Raw genomic sequence first — 15,104 nt, forward strand, 5'->3', positions numbered from 1 at the left:
GCCCACAGCCAGCATCCAACCTACACCTGGCAATAAAAGGCCTGTGTGAAGAGTGGATGGAACAAAGAGAAACTGCCAGGAGGCTGCAGGCCAACTCTGATGGCTGAAGCTTTGCTCTTCCTGTCAACTTTACCTCCCCCTTCTCCTTTACTAATTAACTGCAAACTGACAAAGTGCTTTAAGCTGCATCTAGGAATGAGAAGCTTGCACAATCCACCAAGGCACAGGACTGCAAACACAGGTCCTAAAGAAACAACAGCTCACGGAAGCTGGGATAATAACCAAGCAAGTCACCCACTTTCCTTGGAAATGTTTTATTTGTTTCTAAAGAGGCTGAAAACAGAAGCGATTCCGTGGTCCAGAATACCAACACTACCCACAGCACAGAATGGAGACAGCTTTCAGAGAAAACCATTGCACTAAGACCCAGATCTACTCGGCTCCTGGAGCTACTGCAGCAGGGGGGCAAAGCAGCCCTGCACCATGGCTGGTTCTGCAGAACACTGGCGGCTGCAGCCTCTGTCCCTGCTCAGACTCCTGACTGGTCTGTGCAATGGGCTCTGCCCACCAAGGGACGGGACGGGGCTGGTCAGGGTTGGCACAGTCACTGGCACAGTCACTGGCACCCTCAGGCACCAAAACCAAAGAGAGGGAAGGACGAAGCAGGTCGCTGCTGGAGCGGGCTGCTCCAGGGCAGGCCTGAGGCACACCGGTGTGCAGTTTTGCATTGGTGTTGCATGTGTTTTGGGATAAAGCAGGCTGCCGGTACCCAGTACAGGCAGCCCGGTGTCACTAGCATCATTTAGAAAACAGAAACAGGATTAAAAGCTGCAGGGCTGTGGAAGCAGCAGGGGGGTTACACCTGTGGTCGTGCTGCAACCTGGAGCAGGGGCCCTGCTTCCCCCCGGGGCACAGATGGGCACGGTGCTGCTGTACCCAGCACTGCAACTGCTTACACTGAGGGCCAAGCTTGGGCAGTGGGCACAGGTGACTCTTGCAGTCACCTTCAGGCTCTTTCTGAAGAGCTAATCCCTAAACTGAACACACTGATTTCCTCACAGCTTAAGGAAGTCCTCACTAGTGACAGCAAGGGAAACTGGTTTCAAAAAGCAGATTACTGCAATTACAAACACATTTATGATTTACAGAAAAATCCAGCCATTAAAAACAACTGTCTTTACTAGAAATTCCACAGGGGAAAAGCTGTACTTCAGTTCTCATGAAGAGAAAAACTACAGAGCTCAGAAACAGTGCTGCCCGGTCTACCATGCAGCAAAACTGAGCATGTAGGTGATTGTGTCACTGATTGTGCCTAGAAAAGGCTGCTACAAAAGGATCATCAATATTCCCACTTACTTCAGCCACGCAAGCTTGGAACTCGCTGCCCAAGTTATTGCATGTTTGATGAATTATGGAAGCAGCAATGGGCTTGCTTTTGCTGAGTGCTGAGCTCAAATGAGATTCCACAAGAATCCCCATTTCCAGGCTTTGGGCTGGCTTGTTTGTTACCGTTCGTTACAGTCTGCCTGCCTCCTACAGGTCTTTGATCTGTTGCTGCCCTCACATTTTTCAGCCTAATTAAACTGGTGGTTTTTAACTGAGCTGACAAGGGGCGCTGACGCCCTTTGCCATCTGTCTAGTTGCCATGAAGCTGCCATCTCTGAGAACTTCCAAGGCACGACTGGGAAAATACAGGAGAACTTGGAAGTCTCAGAAACCAGATGAAATCAGAGTTCATTTGCTACAGCACAGAGCAGGAGTACATTTGGTTAAGAGAAGAATTGTTTTGCTGAGACCGCACTGGCCCAGAGCAATTGGTCACAAGCTACAGCGATGTTCATATTGGCTTGTACAGCAAAGTGGTGACGTATTTCTTCTTGTACCGATGTGTAGCACTAAGCACCATCACTCCATCCTACAGGAGATGGAAAACAAGTGAGCACATCACACGGGTATCTGAAAACTGCACGTGCAAAGAACACGGCCTGGCCTCTCACCTTGATAGAAAGTGCATAGAGGTGGTTCAACATGACGTGGTTGGGTTCAGGGAGCAGAGCAGGATCACACTGGGAAAGGGGGAAATGAGTGTGAAAAGAACAGAACTCACAGTTTACTCATCACAGCTGATGGGCGCCAAACACCGTCTGCAGCTAGCCATACCCTCACATACACCACCCTGCTCCTTGCACTGAATCCATCAGCAAATGCAAAGTGCCAGAACCACCCAAGACCCCTCTCCAGGGTGAAATCCTCTGCACCTCACTGCCACCGTGCAACACACCTCAATTATTCCTTATGTGCTTCTGACACTTTAATAGTGCTGCAGGGGGAAGATGAAGGTTTCTGGGAGTAAAATAGCAACTGAATTTTCCTCTCAGTTTTGAGGAGAGTCAAGTAGAAAACTAGATTTACTTCAGATGAATCCACCTGGACATACATAGTTCAGAACTCACCAATGTGGCAACTATTCTAAGGGTTTTCCTAAACTGTCCCCTGACTGCACCCAGGGTTTATCCCCATCTGTTCACACCCTCAAGGCCATTATTCATCAAACAAATGTACTCACAGAAATGCCTGTGTCCTTATTCAGGATGACCTGCAGCAGGTGGGGGGGAAGAATAGGTGGTGATTTAAAGCGCTCCTCTGCCTTACAAACATAGGGCTCCTGGTGATATGGTCCTGGGGGTGAACTTGACAACTCTGCCAAAGAGATGTTACATATTTACCCTTAAATAGTCTGTGAGAGTATCTGCACTTCATAGGTATTTTTTATCAGTACTTCAAATTGATTTTCACATCTGGGAACACGCAGACAGAAGAAATTGATGGCATGTAAGTACAAGAACTACAGCACTGATGCAGTCACTGCCCACTGGACCACTTCAGAGGTCCAAAGTCTGTCTGACTTGAAACTAGCTGAGAAGGTTTGGGAGGCTGCATTTGGAGGGACCTACTGCACTCCAGAAGTGCACTGTCATCTCTGCCCAGCACTTCTCCAGCAAACACTTACTATTAAAGTGCTGCTCTACAATGTTCCCTCCAAGGAAAGTACCAGAAACATGGTACACACCTGTAAAAGGCAAGTATTATTCCCATGCAGGGACAGAGTAACAGAAAGAGCTCTTCAGGGTCTGTATCAGTATAAGGGAAGGCTGCTACACCACACTGCAGGGAAGCATCTACTAGAATCTCCTCCTGGCTCCCTGCAGTGTCCAAGTCCTACAAAACACATTTTTTCTCCAAAAAGCCTTTGCCCAGGGCAAAGTTGTATAGAGCAAAAACCAACCAAATGCAACCTCTGCCTCAGAGTCAAAGGATGGGGCTTCTGAAGGAGCATCTAAGGTACTACTTCAATCATGTCTTCATCCCTGCAAAGGTCTACAAAGAGCAGGCAGCAAAGCTGATTTCAGAGATGACTCAAGCTAATTCTCTCTCTTCTGTTACACTGGCACATGAAACTTCAGACAAAAATAGCATTTTAAATTGTTTTAGGATATACATAATTTATACTAAACTGTGCAGCTACGACTATTTCTGACCCTCTGTTAGCACTGCAAAGATGCACCTAATGCCTATCTCTTAATGTGCAACTTCTGACCTTCCCAGTCCACCTCCTTAGCAGAGGAAGATGGAATTAGGAGCAGTGCAGATTGTCCACATTGGTTTGATGCTGTAAGGCAGAGACTGATCCACTGATTTCACATCACACAGGCAAACAAACAGCTACTAAAAACCCATGACTGCCTCCTAACCATACAGTACAGTGACCTGTTAGAGGCTTTTCCTTCTGTTCATCCCATGTTCTTCCTTTGTGCATCTGTGATTCCTGCACATGTCCACAGGGCCTGACAAACGTGGAGATTAATCTATACTGCAGCTTTAACTGAGATAAATAGGGAGATGACATTTTTAACATCTCAGACAAGTGTGACAGAGAATTACCAGGAAGCTCATACCAGACATGTCTGAACATTTCTGGGAGTCCACCATCAAAGCATCGAATACTTCAAAGTCAGTTTTCTTCACCTGTATGACGTTGTTGATGGTACCCAGCTGGCTGGTTACTACTGGCTGGGAAGAGACAAGATACAGAAGTCAGGATAGAAAGGCTTGTGGGACTATTAGATTCCCAAAACTACAAAATCAGCATTACCAAGAATGAGATCTATTGCTTTTAAAATGTGCCAGTACCAGATACAAAAAGAGCTCAGCATTGCTCAGTTAATGTGAGGTAAAGAGCAAAGGCACATTTAGGACTGGGGACTGCATGTCAGTTGAACCTGTCAGGTCCACAGCACTTGATAAATTCTTGGGCTGTAGATAAGGCCTGGGCTAAAGTTAAACAGTGGCAACACAAGGAGGTAAGATTTACCTCTAGCTTCTACAGGGCTTTCAGAACATGGCAGACTATACCTGGTATTGCTGGTTTACTACCAAAGCTAAGACAGAGGCTTCAAAGAGCTAAATTTACTACAAGGTAAATCCTGCAAGGTTCTGCAAGGTTTGCCAAGACAGCAAGACTACAGCTAGGAGCTGTGGATGGTTAGTTCAGAAGCAGTGAGGGACTGATGGGCAGGCGAGGGTTAAAGCTCATTCTATAGCAGAGGAGGAAGAAAAGACCTGGTAGATTTGGGCACAATTACTGAACTATGAGAAGATCTAGAGCAGCAATAGCAACATTCTGGCACAGAGAGCAGGTACAGCATAGAGAGACTTGGGCTGTCAGCAATGCTACAGTGCATTAAAAGACAGTTTGGCAAAAGCTCACCATCTCTTATAAGCCAATCCCCAAGACATCTTGTCACTCGTTTGTTACAACACCTCCTGTCCTTTGAGGCTGTCAGTCTGATGACCACACCTAGGCTAGCATCAGAAATCTCTCTCTCACCAACTTCAACAGTCAGTTCCTGTTGTTAACCAAACCCTTCTCTCTGAAGTGGCCAGCTATTAGTAGAGAATCCATCAGTTTCTCATGTTCAGGTGCCTTTCTGAATAAACACAGTGAACCAAAGAAAACGTTACCTCCGAAGGATCGTGCGTCCACTGCCCATCCACAAAGAACTTGTATTGGTGCTCTCCTTCTGGCAGATCCAGGATTGCCACAAAGTTATTGTGACTGGAATTTAAGACAAACAATCAGCCCTGAAATGCTCTGAGAAGCACACTGATTACAAACTGTGCCAAACACTAACTGACAATACAAGCCTCCTCAACGTACAAAGACTTATGAGAATCCCTGATGCAATCTGAAGGTAAAGAATCGTATTAAGGTTAAAGTTAATGAAAATTTCCTCTATGACAGCAATCCCTACACATTCAAAATTCCTATCTGCATTCCTGACATCAATTAATTGAGCTTTTGTAAAGTCATCCTCACATCTTCGTGTCACTTGTCAGTACGTGAGACCTCATTTTATCTGCGAGACTCCTGTCGATGGAACAACACCAGCTTACTCAGATCTCCTTGCCTTTCAGTATTTGCCATCACAAACTGCATTTCAGAACTGCCTGTGAAGGCACATCAAGAATTACTTATCAAGTAAGTAAACAATGAGTAGAAGATGAAAGCACCTCAATACTTCTGAGTCACTTGGGGGCTGAATAGCTGCTGCTTGGTAATTTCAATACTCCAGTGCTGCGAACTTCCTGATTCTACTGAAGCCTTTACCAGCATCTCAAACCAGCAGAGAAACAGCTCATGCTTTGTGAACAATTCAAACAGGCTACACAATGCCAGCATCTCTCTTTACTTCTTCTCAGGTGAGGGTGCAAGCACACCACCACAGAACTGGATTTGAAATTTCAGTCTGGAATAATGAACTCTTCTACTTGAGCCTATTTGATTCAGTAACATGATTTTATCCAACCTCTAAGGAGGTCCAGATATCTCCTTTCCCAGAACACCTCATCTGACAAGAGACAAACCTTTTGGAGTTTTTTGGTAAAGAGACATTTTTGTCCTTCTTCCAGATTCATTTCACTATTTCCTGCCTCCCAGCCTTCCTACTTCAAGCATGACAGTAATAGTGATGTTCCACAGGCCTGTTTTCCAGCTCCTCTCTTGGTAATTTCTTTCCCATTCTTCATACACAGAACAGTCCTCCCACACCATTCCATTAGGCCACTATGCTCCTCCCTCAAGTTTCTTAGGAAATTAAGACCTTTCTGCAGCAAGGACAATGCAGGCAGCCACTCATTGAGATGAGAAATGCCAGAAACCAATCTTTCGTGGATATGTCACCTTTGATAGACAAGAGGGCTCAGATCAACACTTAAGTTTGGCCTCTCTGCCATCTATTAAGCTTCAAATGTTTGGGAAAAAAACCAATATTGGCTTAAATGAACTACTCAAGTACAGAACTAAGGAGAGCTTCAGAGCTCTCCGGAAGGAAAAAGCAGTTGGTGCCTTAACACAGGTTTAGTCTCTCATTCATGTAATTTACCAGCAGGGGTCCAGGGCTGAGTTTTCCTGAGCAGCATTTGGCCCTCTTCAGCTGGGCAAAAGCAGCCAAATATGGCCAAAAAGTACATGTGCCATCAGAGAACTATGCTTTAATCCAACTATGCCTCCTATGCCTGAACTCTGAGCCCAGGCAGCAGACTGCACAACGAGGACTGTTTCAGATGATTTGTGCACAGTGCCCAGTGAACACATCACCCCTTCAAAACTGACACAGCCCAACTTTCATCCTGTGCCATCCAAAAATCAAAGTCAGATTCTCATCAAGGGCTTCAGGAGAGAAGCAGGAGAGTGGTAAATCCCAGCACAATACCAGTCTACAGGAGACCACCTTTCTCACTTCACTAAGCATTCCCACTCCTTGTGAAATATCCCTAATAAAGCAGCAGCAGTTTATTACCTCCTTGTCAGAGGAATTTTACTCCAGTTGTTGAAGGACCCAGATAAATAAACTTCTTTCCCTCCTCCAGTCCAACGAAAGACTGTTGGTCGAGCTTGCGTGGGGGTTTTATCATTCACTTCCAGATCCTGTTGCCAAGCTAAGAATTCTTCTTTCTCCAATGGAGCCTAAAAGCACAATGTCTTCATCAAAAGGAATTCTTTCCTGGCAGACTTAGGCACTCTCTCAGGTACAAGTCTACAGGCATTTTTTGGCAGATGGAGATTAGAAACTGTGCATTTGTAGATGCTGTTCACAAGTTCATTTGCACTTTAAAGCCTTCAAATTTGCAGATGTGGAAGGCAAAATAATCCCCCTCCCTCCAGCTAAATTAGGTTAAAAAGAAATTACTTGAGCTCACAGAAGTTTTCAAAACACACAGATACAAGAACAGGGAGAAAAATAATGAAGAAGACCCTCAAGAAGCATTTAGGTTATACAAATATGGTAGACAGAAAATTTGTAGTTGGCAGATTATGAGATGTCGATAGGAAACAGCTCTGTCCAACAGTCAAAATCTAAGTGTAATTTTCTGTTAGATATTATTATGAAACGTGATACACAGCAACACATCTAATGCTGAGTAAAAAAAAAAAAACATTTAACAGAGCTTTTAATATGGAAAATAATAGACAGGTAAAATATCACTGGTAACTGCAAGAGCGTTAAAGATCCAAAGGAAGCTGGAGCACTGTACTTAGAGCTTTGAAGCAGCTACACTTTAGTTTTTCTACAAACAATTCTTGCTGGAACCCATAACATTACACTCATTATATCTGCCTGAACATCAATGCACCACCTCTCTTTGGCTGGGACGCAAGGGAGATAGCTTTGTGTGTAAACTCAATGCCAGAACTGCTGAGAGTTGCAAATGGCACCCCAGCATGGTAATGTTAGAAGACAAGAACAAACCAGCAATACCTTCATTTCCTCTGAATGGAACAAGTCTGCATCTTCAGGACTATCCATTAAGATTTTGGGTCTGTCACCCTCTTTTGTACTGATGGCTCCTCCTGAGCTGTCCCCTCGGGATGCCTTATGCCCATGTCGCTCCAGTCCAGCTCGCTCACTGCTTGTATTCCCCATTGTGAAAGACCTAAAAAAGGATGAAAAGCCAGATTAGCACATATGCTTTTGAAGCTAGAGCACCTGTGTGCAGGAAAGCAGGCTCACCAGCACACCTGGGCTCTGTTTCTGAATTGAAGAGTCTAAGAAACTTGATTAACCCCAGACGCTGCGCCATAGGTCAATGTCCTAGCATCTCTGCAAGACTCAGCCACTCTGAAAGCTGACCAAGCAGCTATGTGTCACTGCAGCACGCTGTATTCTGTCTTCCCAAGCAATGTGGCCTTCTGAAAACCCATGCACATAGCACTCTACCACATCAGCTGAAACACCAGTAGAACTTTTTGCCACAATGCATCAAAACCAGCCTACTAGAAATGTGATTTCACTGGAAAACGCTTATCTGAGGCTGGCAACCTGCTAAGGATCCCTACAGCCCGCGGCTCGGAAGCACAAACAGCACAGTCCTGCTGATGCTCCACTTCACTCCTGGAAGGGCAAGGGCCAATGCTTCTTCCCACCCCATAGCCCGTGAGGCCACAGCCACCCACAGAGGGGCTGAGACTGGTTGTGCATGCCATGTCTTGTCTGAAAGACAACTTACAGGCAAGAGCAGTAACTCAGAGGTGGCCTAGGGGCTGTGGGGAACCACACCGCCAGAACCACTTCAGAGCCCCCAGTAAGGTGCAAGTCAGGGTCTGGGATATTGCCCTGCTCACAGACACTGCCCAGCTTCCAGGTGTACAGCTCCCAGCACGGTCACAACCCAGAACCAGTCTCAGCGGGCATGGCCTGAGTAAATAAACAACTAACTGCCTCCGTATTTTAACCGGCACCCTGAAAACACGCCAATGCCAGCTGGCTGGGGGGAACTGCAGCAGCTGGGAGCACCCGGTGCCTGCTCTGAGCACTGCCTCGAGGGTGCTACGAGAGGAACCCTGGGGAGGCCCGAGTGAGCTCTCAGCCCGCACCGCCGGTCAGTGCCCCGCCGAAGGCCCCGCAGCCCGCACGGAGCACTCGCAGCCGAGGGGCTCCGGGGCAGCAGCCCGGCCAGGCCTCGCCTCCCCCGGCCCCGCAGCGCCCCGGGGCCCCGGCACCCACCGCCCGCCTCCGGCCGCCGCTGTCCCTCACCGCCAACCTGCTTCTGCTTCCGTTTCCGCCGGCCCGCGCCCGCCTGCGGCCCGGGCGCAACCCGAGCCCGGCGCCGAGGTTCCGGGCGGCAGCGGGACCCCGCGCGGAGCGCTGAGCTGTGCCTCGGGGGGGGGCAGGCGGGAGGGTGTGCGCTCCTTACCTGGCTTTCCTCCAGGTCACCGCCGCAAGGAGGGTTTGGACCTGCGGAACTGCAGAGGAGGGAGCGCCGGGACACTGGAGCTAGGAAACAAACGCATTTCACACACATTTCCGCTTTGGAAAGGGCAGCGAGAGCCAGCTCACGGCCGCTGACACTTTCAGGCTCTGAAACCACACACGCGGCTCTCCTGCCGTTGAAGCACAGTTGGGAATCTTAAGACCTTAATTGGTAAATGCTTCCCAAATTAACTTACACTCGTGTATTACTCCAACATAATTGTGTAAGCATTTCCAGTTACACTCTCTCGTTTTGCCCTGTTGCTGTCTTTCCCCCTACCTTTCTAACAGGCACAGAGCTGTGAGTCCTGGTCAGCAGTTCTTTTCGCAAGGAAGTTGGTTTTATGTTAAACCTGCCAACAGACAGAAGGATTCCTACCGGATCGAAGTGTATCCTTCTGGCATGGTGTTATGGTGTGGGAACAATTCTGCTGGGATAGACAGATTCACTGTGCCTGGCTCCCGCACTGTGTTTTGAGGAACAGTTGCTCCAAGCTGTCTTTCATGGAAGGATGCCTCGGCACGGGACAGCCTGACACAGGGGAACGCGTGTGGGCCTCCAGCCCCTCCACAGGTCACCCTGCTCTAAAATGCAGCTGCTGGTCTGATCTTTCACACAGCTTAGCACTCCTAAAGCTTTTGTCTCCAAACCTGATTGTTTTGTTCTCCCCGGTTCTTTTTTTGGTCACTAATGATGCACACGCCTCTGCAGGGTGGGTTCGAGATCCACACAACCACGTCGTACCTATCACTTGCCCAGGAGGTCCCCTGTGATGATCTGCGCAAGGGCCAGCCAGGCTCATTTCAAGCAATGGCATCTTCACTTTGGGGACCACACTCATTTCTTTGCCATGGTTTTTGTTACTTGTAATAACCACAGAAAGGTAATAAACTGCAGGGTAAGGACTGCTAGTAGCTCACAGGGCGGTGGTGACTAGACTATGGCAGCTCCAAGCATTACTGAATTTAAAGTTCTGGTGTTAAAATGTGATGGTCCCTCCCTACACGGTGATGAACCATCCATGCCAAAACCTTTGGGAGTTGTTGACCCATGGATGGGCAGAGGCAATGGACGTGGGCATCTCAGCCTCTTGGTGGTTGGGCTTCACTGTTACTGCCTTCTCTGTCTTTTCCCCATGACTGCTTCCCCTTCAAATCCAAAGGTGGATGTAGCACAGTCCTAGAGAAATCAGCCCAAAACTCTTTGGGAGGCAGCTGGTCCCAGTGGATTAGGAGGTCTGGATGACATTTACACCATGAACAATGAGCTTTACATGGCGGGTTTACCACTGCTGCTTACTAAATCACCACCCTGCCTCCTCACAGGCACTGCAGGATTGTTTTCTCCCATCAGTTTGTGTGGGAGCCCAATTCCCTTACAGCTGTTAATGCAGGAGATGTGGGAAGTGAAAGATGAGCTAGACATGCCACAGGGGCCTGGCAGAGCTCATCCACCTACTGATTTTCTGCAATCCTGAAGTTTAGCTCCTCCCTTTAACAGCATCTCTGAGTTTTTGCTTCCTTCCATGCTCTGCAACTTTCCCCTCTTCCACTCCATCCAGCACCAGCATCCACATTCCAAAGGAAGACTACAAAATACCTTTTCTGCTCCTGCTCCTTCACATACCTGTCTTAACCTTCTTTTTCCTACTGCCAGATGAGGGTGTAACAGGTAGGGAGGTAGTTCACTTCTTCCATCAAGACTTCCAGAAATGTCAGTCTCCCTAGTGAGAATGTCAGAGGTGTCACTTGCCATTGAAACAACATATCACAGCAACTCTCTCCTCTTCTTAAGTGCTATATCTCTCAGACAGGGAACACAGCGACAGGCCACTTAGGCTCAGCCCTTGCTAAACACTCCAGACTTTGGTACCAGAATAATTTATTGCCTAGTTGCTTAGCTGTGTACATTCCCTTACAATTCTGGGGGATGCCCGGGAATCATGACTGTGAGCATTTTAATTGAAGAGGAAAAGAATTAGATAGAAATCTCTATATTAATTCTGACATTAATTGTCTGCATCGCTTAATCACTTTGGCCTTTAGCTATTAGCTTTCCATCAGACAAAAGAAGCTGATATTAGGTTGGGTGAATACTGCAAAATCTTTTGAGTGCAAATTCAGGACCGCAGATTGTTTTGTTCTTATGTGTTTGCAACCCTGCCTGTGTTCACCACCCACATTGCCACTGAACAAATACTTACCTGAAGTAAACATTAAATTCAGACATCACAAAACCAAACAGGAAATTTTGGCATTAGCAATGACACCAAAAATTTCTTTCCTGTTAGGGTGCTGAGGCACTGGAATGTGTTGCCCAAGAAGGTTGTGAATGCTCCATCCCTGGCAGTGTTCAAAGCCAGGTTGGACGACGCCTTGGGTGAGATGGTTTAGTGTGAGGTGTCCCTGCCCATGGCAGGGGGGCTGGAACTTGATGATCTTAAGCTCCCTTCCAACCCTAGCTATTCTATAAATGGGACCGCCCCAGGATTTATGGCTGTCTGCTCAGGAAAAAGAAATCATGTGGTGAATCACAACAGTTTGAATTGCACGTGGCAGGCTTGAGGGTAAAAGGGTCAGGTGGAAAATGTAACTGAATGATTTTGAACAAGAAAGTCCCTTGAAAAGAAAGAGCACAGGCTACTTCCAGACCGTCCACAGCCCATAAACCAAGGTAAAAGTAATTGATTAAATGCTTTATCGGGTGTCATGAGTGTGCCACCTCATAGGGCAATGTGAGGTTTTAAAAGGAGATGCTTGTAGAAGAGCCACATGGTCTCTGTTATTAACCATGTCACTATCCACAAGCAAAGGTCAGCTCTTTTCTCCTTCACTTACATCCACCTTCCTTGATAAATATGGACTAGACCTGGCCTGACTGTTAAAACTCACACAGAACATCCTCTTCAGAAATTAATTTTAAGGCATTTTTGTTCTTGGCTCATAAGGTCGTGAGGATCAGCAGATGTCAGGGTTCTAACCACCATGACAGAGCACTTTTGCTGTTGTACAGGCTGGGAGTCAAGTGAAGTGACATCTTTACTACTGAGTTATTCTACCCCCTTGGAGATATCACTTACCGTCTTCTCTTCCCAGATGGCTCTTTTTTAAAGACAGTAAGGTCAAAATCTCGAGTCAGAAGAGACCTGTGTTAGGGCAATGTATGTCTTTGGTTAAGTGGGGTGAAGAATAGCTTTGCAAAACTTTCAAGCTCAAAGTGTTCAAGCTAAATTCTTTCAAGGAAGGAACATCACTCACCAACCACTTGTGCTCTAGCCCAGAATCTCATTTTCTCTGGATTATCTCCTGGAGTTGATTAAAATCAAAAGGCATTTAAATCCCCATCGAATACTGGTTGAAGTATGTGTACATGAGGCTGCCATGGCTCACCATTACCACACAGCCTGCTCTGGTTGTGGATTTTCCCCTTCTCTTACTCCAGAGTACATGTTGAAAAAAGAAATCGAGTGGCCTGAAGTCTCAGACTGTGCAGTTTAAAGTTCTGATGGATCTGTTGTTATCTGGTACAGTTCTTTTTCTTTGACATGATGCAAGCTTATTTAGCCAGAGAGAAGTATTGCGAGCGAAGTGGAAGCTGACTCAGTCCTACAGCTAGATATGACAAAACCAGAAGAGCCATTCTCAGTCAGGAGCTGGTAGATCAAATTCAGGCATGCCATAAATCACATTATAAAGGACACACAAGTGCTTCTTGTAGCTTGTGTGCTAGGGAGAGTGAGCTGGGTGGTAGCAGCAGCAGAATTTACCCTAGAGATCAAGACAGGATAAATTTAAGTGCAGAAACCTCCCAGTTAATTTTTTACTATAATCTTTCTTGCTACCTTGGGCTCCCAAGCTTGTTCTTCCATTTTTACACTGTCTGAGTGATCTGTTTTCAAACCCCCTCCTTCTTTCAGGTCACTTCTGAATTTAGCCCATTTTGCCAGGCTGCCAGGGTGTGATGCAGAGGAAGTTGGGCAGCCTCCTTAAAGGCTCACTCGCATTTCAGGGACACGTGCCATTGCTGTGCGTGCAGAACATGCCGTTGTGCTTGGGAAGTGGAAAATTGTGAGTGCACATAAAAATCACTGGTAGACTACTGCATCCCTTCTCAACTCCTCTACTCCAACATAACACTGCACACCTTCAGAGACCTACTAATTAAAGATGAGGTTGGAGATGGGAGGATAGCAAGAGGAAACCAACATTCAAGTAGTGTTTCAGCCTGAAGGTACTGCCTGTGAAAGTCTGAAGGCTGAGTCTCAGAAAAGCTGTGGGTCAGGCAGCAGCTATGCAAACTGCTCTGCGCAGGCCTTCTGATGTCTCTGACTTTGCCATGAGGCATCCCCTTCAAAGTCCAGGTAGGATCCACATTTATTCAGCTTCTTCTTAGTTTACCTCATTATCAGGAGTGAAGGTTTGGTGATATGGACTCTTCCCTACATGAAACACACCATATAAAGGCTTCTGAACAGCTGTCAGGTAAGCAGGATGTGGCTTTGCACCTTCGCCCTGAATCAATCCAGCAACTTGCTTTGCATTTAAATGTTACCTGCCTTGGGAAATGCAGTCCTTCAAATAGCATCCTCTTGTGCATGTGTGCCCATGATGCACACAAAGTGAAAACTAACTCAGAAGATGACCCAGTCTCTGGTAGCAATCACATACCCCCTATCTCCAAGCAGAGGGGCAGAACACAGTTCACACTGTGAACATGTCTAAAGATACAGGTACAAAAGCAACAGCTTCTAGAGCCCTGAGCCATGCTGTTGGTGGATTATGGTTTCAATCCCATACATTGCAGAGCCAGTAGCGATCCTGAAGTCACAAGCTGTGAACTCCTGCATGTGCCTGCAGGGGGGCACCCTAAGAATTTCATTTCATGTTGCCCCGGCTAGTTTTTTTCTGTGCAATCTGATGAAGCATACACCACATGTTGTTTAAGTGTCTGCCTGACCCCCTTCACATGGCAGCAAAGAAACTCCGCTTATATTTAGAAACCCTCTTCTAGGGTTACATATCAAGATACGTACACGCTGGTGTTACGCAGAATGCAGCTGCCCTGGAAGATGCTAACATGATCCAGGAGCTGAGGCCAGCATTTTCAAGTTTCCATCTGTCTCTGCCTGTAATACATGCAGGAAGGAAAAGAGAGCTGGACTTCAGGCATTAGTTGGTGCCTTCAGCATGCAGGAAAACTGCATCAAAAAATGGAAGCCCAGAGCAGCTCTGTGGGAGGAAGACACTGTTCTGCTGCCCAGGACACAGATGTTGAGTTGAAATGTGTTTCACTGCTTTCCCCCCTCTTATGTCATGCTCTTTTTTTTTCTTTTTTTCCCTTCACCAGAAAATGGTAAGTGCAATGCATAATAATAGTGGCCCAGGTCCAAATCTAGATGCATGATGATGAAAGACAAGTTATTTCCAGAGCCTGTCATAGATAATGAGATTTACTTATGTGCCCCTTAATTCTTCAGTCAGACAACTGCATTCTGCTTTCCACACCCACTGCTGTCATAGAATCATACAATAGTTAGGGTTGGAAAGGACCTTAAGATCATCCAGTTCCAACCCCCCTGCCATGGGCAGGGACACCTCACACTAAACCATATCACCTAAGGCTTCGTTCAACCTGGTCTTGAACACTGCCAGGGATGGAGCATTCACAGCCTCCCTGGGCAACCCATTCCAGTGCCTCACCACCCTAACAGGAAAGAATTTCCTCCTTATATCCAATCTAAACTTCCCCTGTTTCAGTTTGAACCTGTTACCCCTTGTCCTGTCACTACAGTC

General features: G+C 46.8%; 1 protein-coding gene across 2 annotated transcripts; it reads right to left on the reverse strand.

Annotated features, from left to right (window-relative positions):
• Positions 1-1,716: 1,716 nt before the first annotated feature.
• On the reverse strand, positions 1,717-9,117 carry PRKAB1 (protein kinase AMP-activated non-catalytic subunit beta 1). Of its 2 annotated transcripts, none has more exons than XM_057411503.1 (8): positions 9,066-9,117; positions 7,821-7,995; positions 6,861-7,027; positions 5,023-5,116; positions 3,957-4,071; positions 2,567-2,700; positions 1,998-2,066; positions 1,717-1,915 (listed from the first exon to the last, which is right to left on the reverse strand). In XM_057411503.1, exons 2-8 carry the CDS (start codon positions 7,983-7,985, stop codon positions 1,838-1,840), a joined length of 822 nt encoding a protein of 273 aa, XP_057267486.1. In that variant the 5' UTR covers positions 7,986-7,995; positions 9,066-9,117; the 3' UTR covers positions 1,717-1,837. The 2 variants fall into 2 exon arrangements, with proteins under 2 accessions (XP_057267486.1, XP_057267487.1); XM_057411504.1 differs by having other exon boundaries at positions 9,096-9,111.
• Between the last annotated feature and the right edge of the window lie 5,987 nt (positions 9,118-15,104).

Source organism: Pezoporus wallicus, unplaced genomic scaffold, assembly GCF_028554395.1.
Source record: "Pezoporus wallicus isolate ANWC-B61680 ecotype Strahan unplaced genomic scaffold, APGP_CSIRO_Pwel_v1 contig_6401, whole genome shotgun sequence".
NCBI lineage: Eukaryota > Metazoa > Chordata > Aves > Psittaciformes > Psittacidae > Pezoporus > Pezoporus wallicus.

Excerpts from the sequence above, each read along its gene's own strand:
- PRKAB1 (XM_057411503.1), bottom strand. The coding sequence starts at position 7,985 with ATGGGGAATACAAGCAGTGAGCGAGCTGGACTGGAGCGACATGGGCAT. Across the intron at positions 5,117-6,860 it reads AAAATTCCTCTGACAAGGAG|TCACAATAACTTTGTGGCAA; the intron begins GTAATAAACTGC and ends CTTAAATTCCAG. Across the intron at positions 1,916-1,997 it reads TCTATGCACTTTCTATCAAG|GATGGAGTGATGGTGCTTAG; the intron begins GTGAGAGGCCAG and ends CATCTCCTGTAG.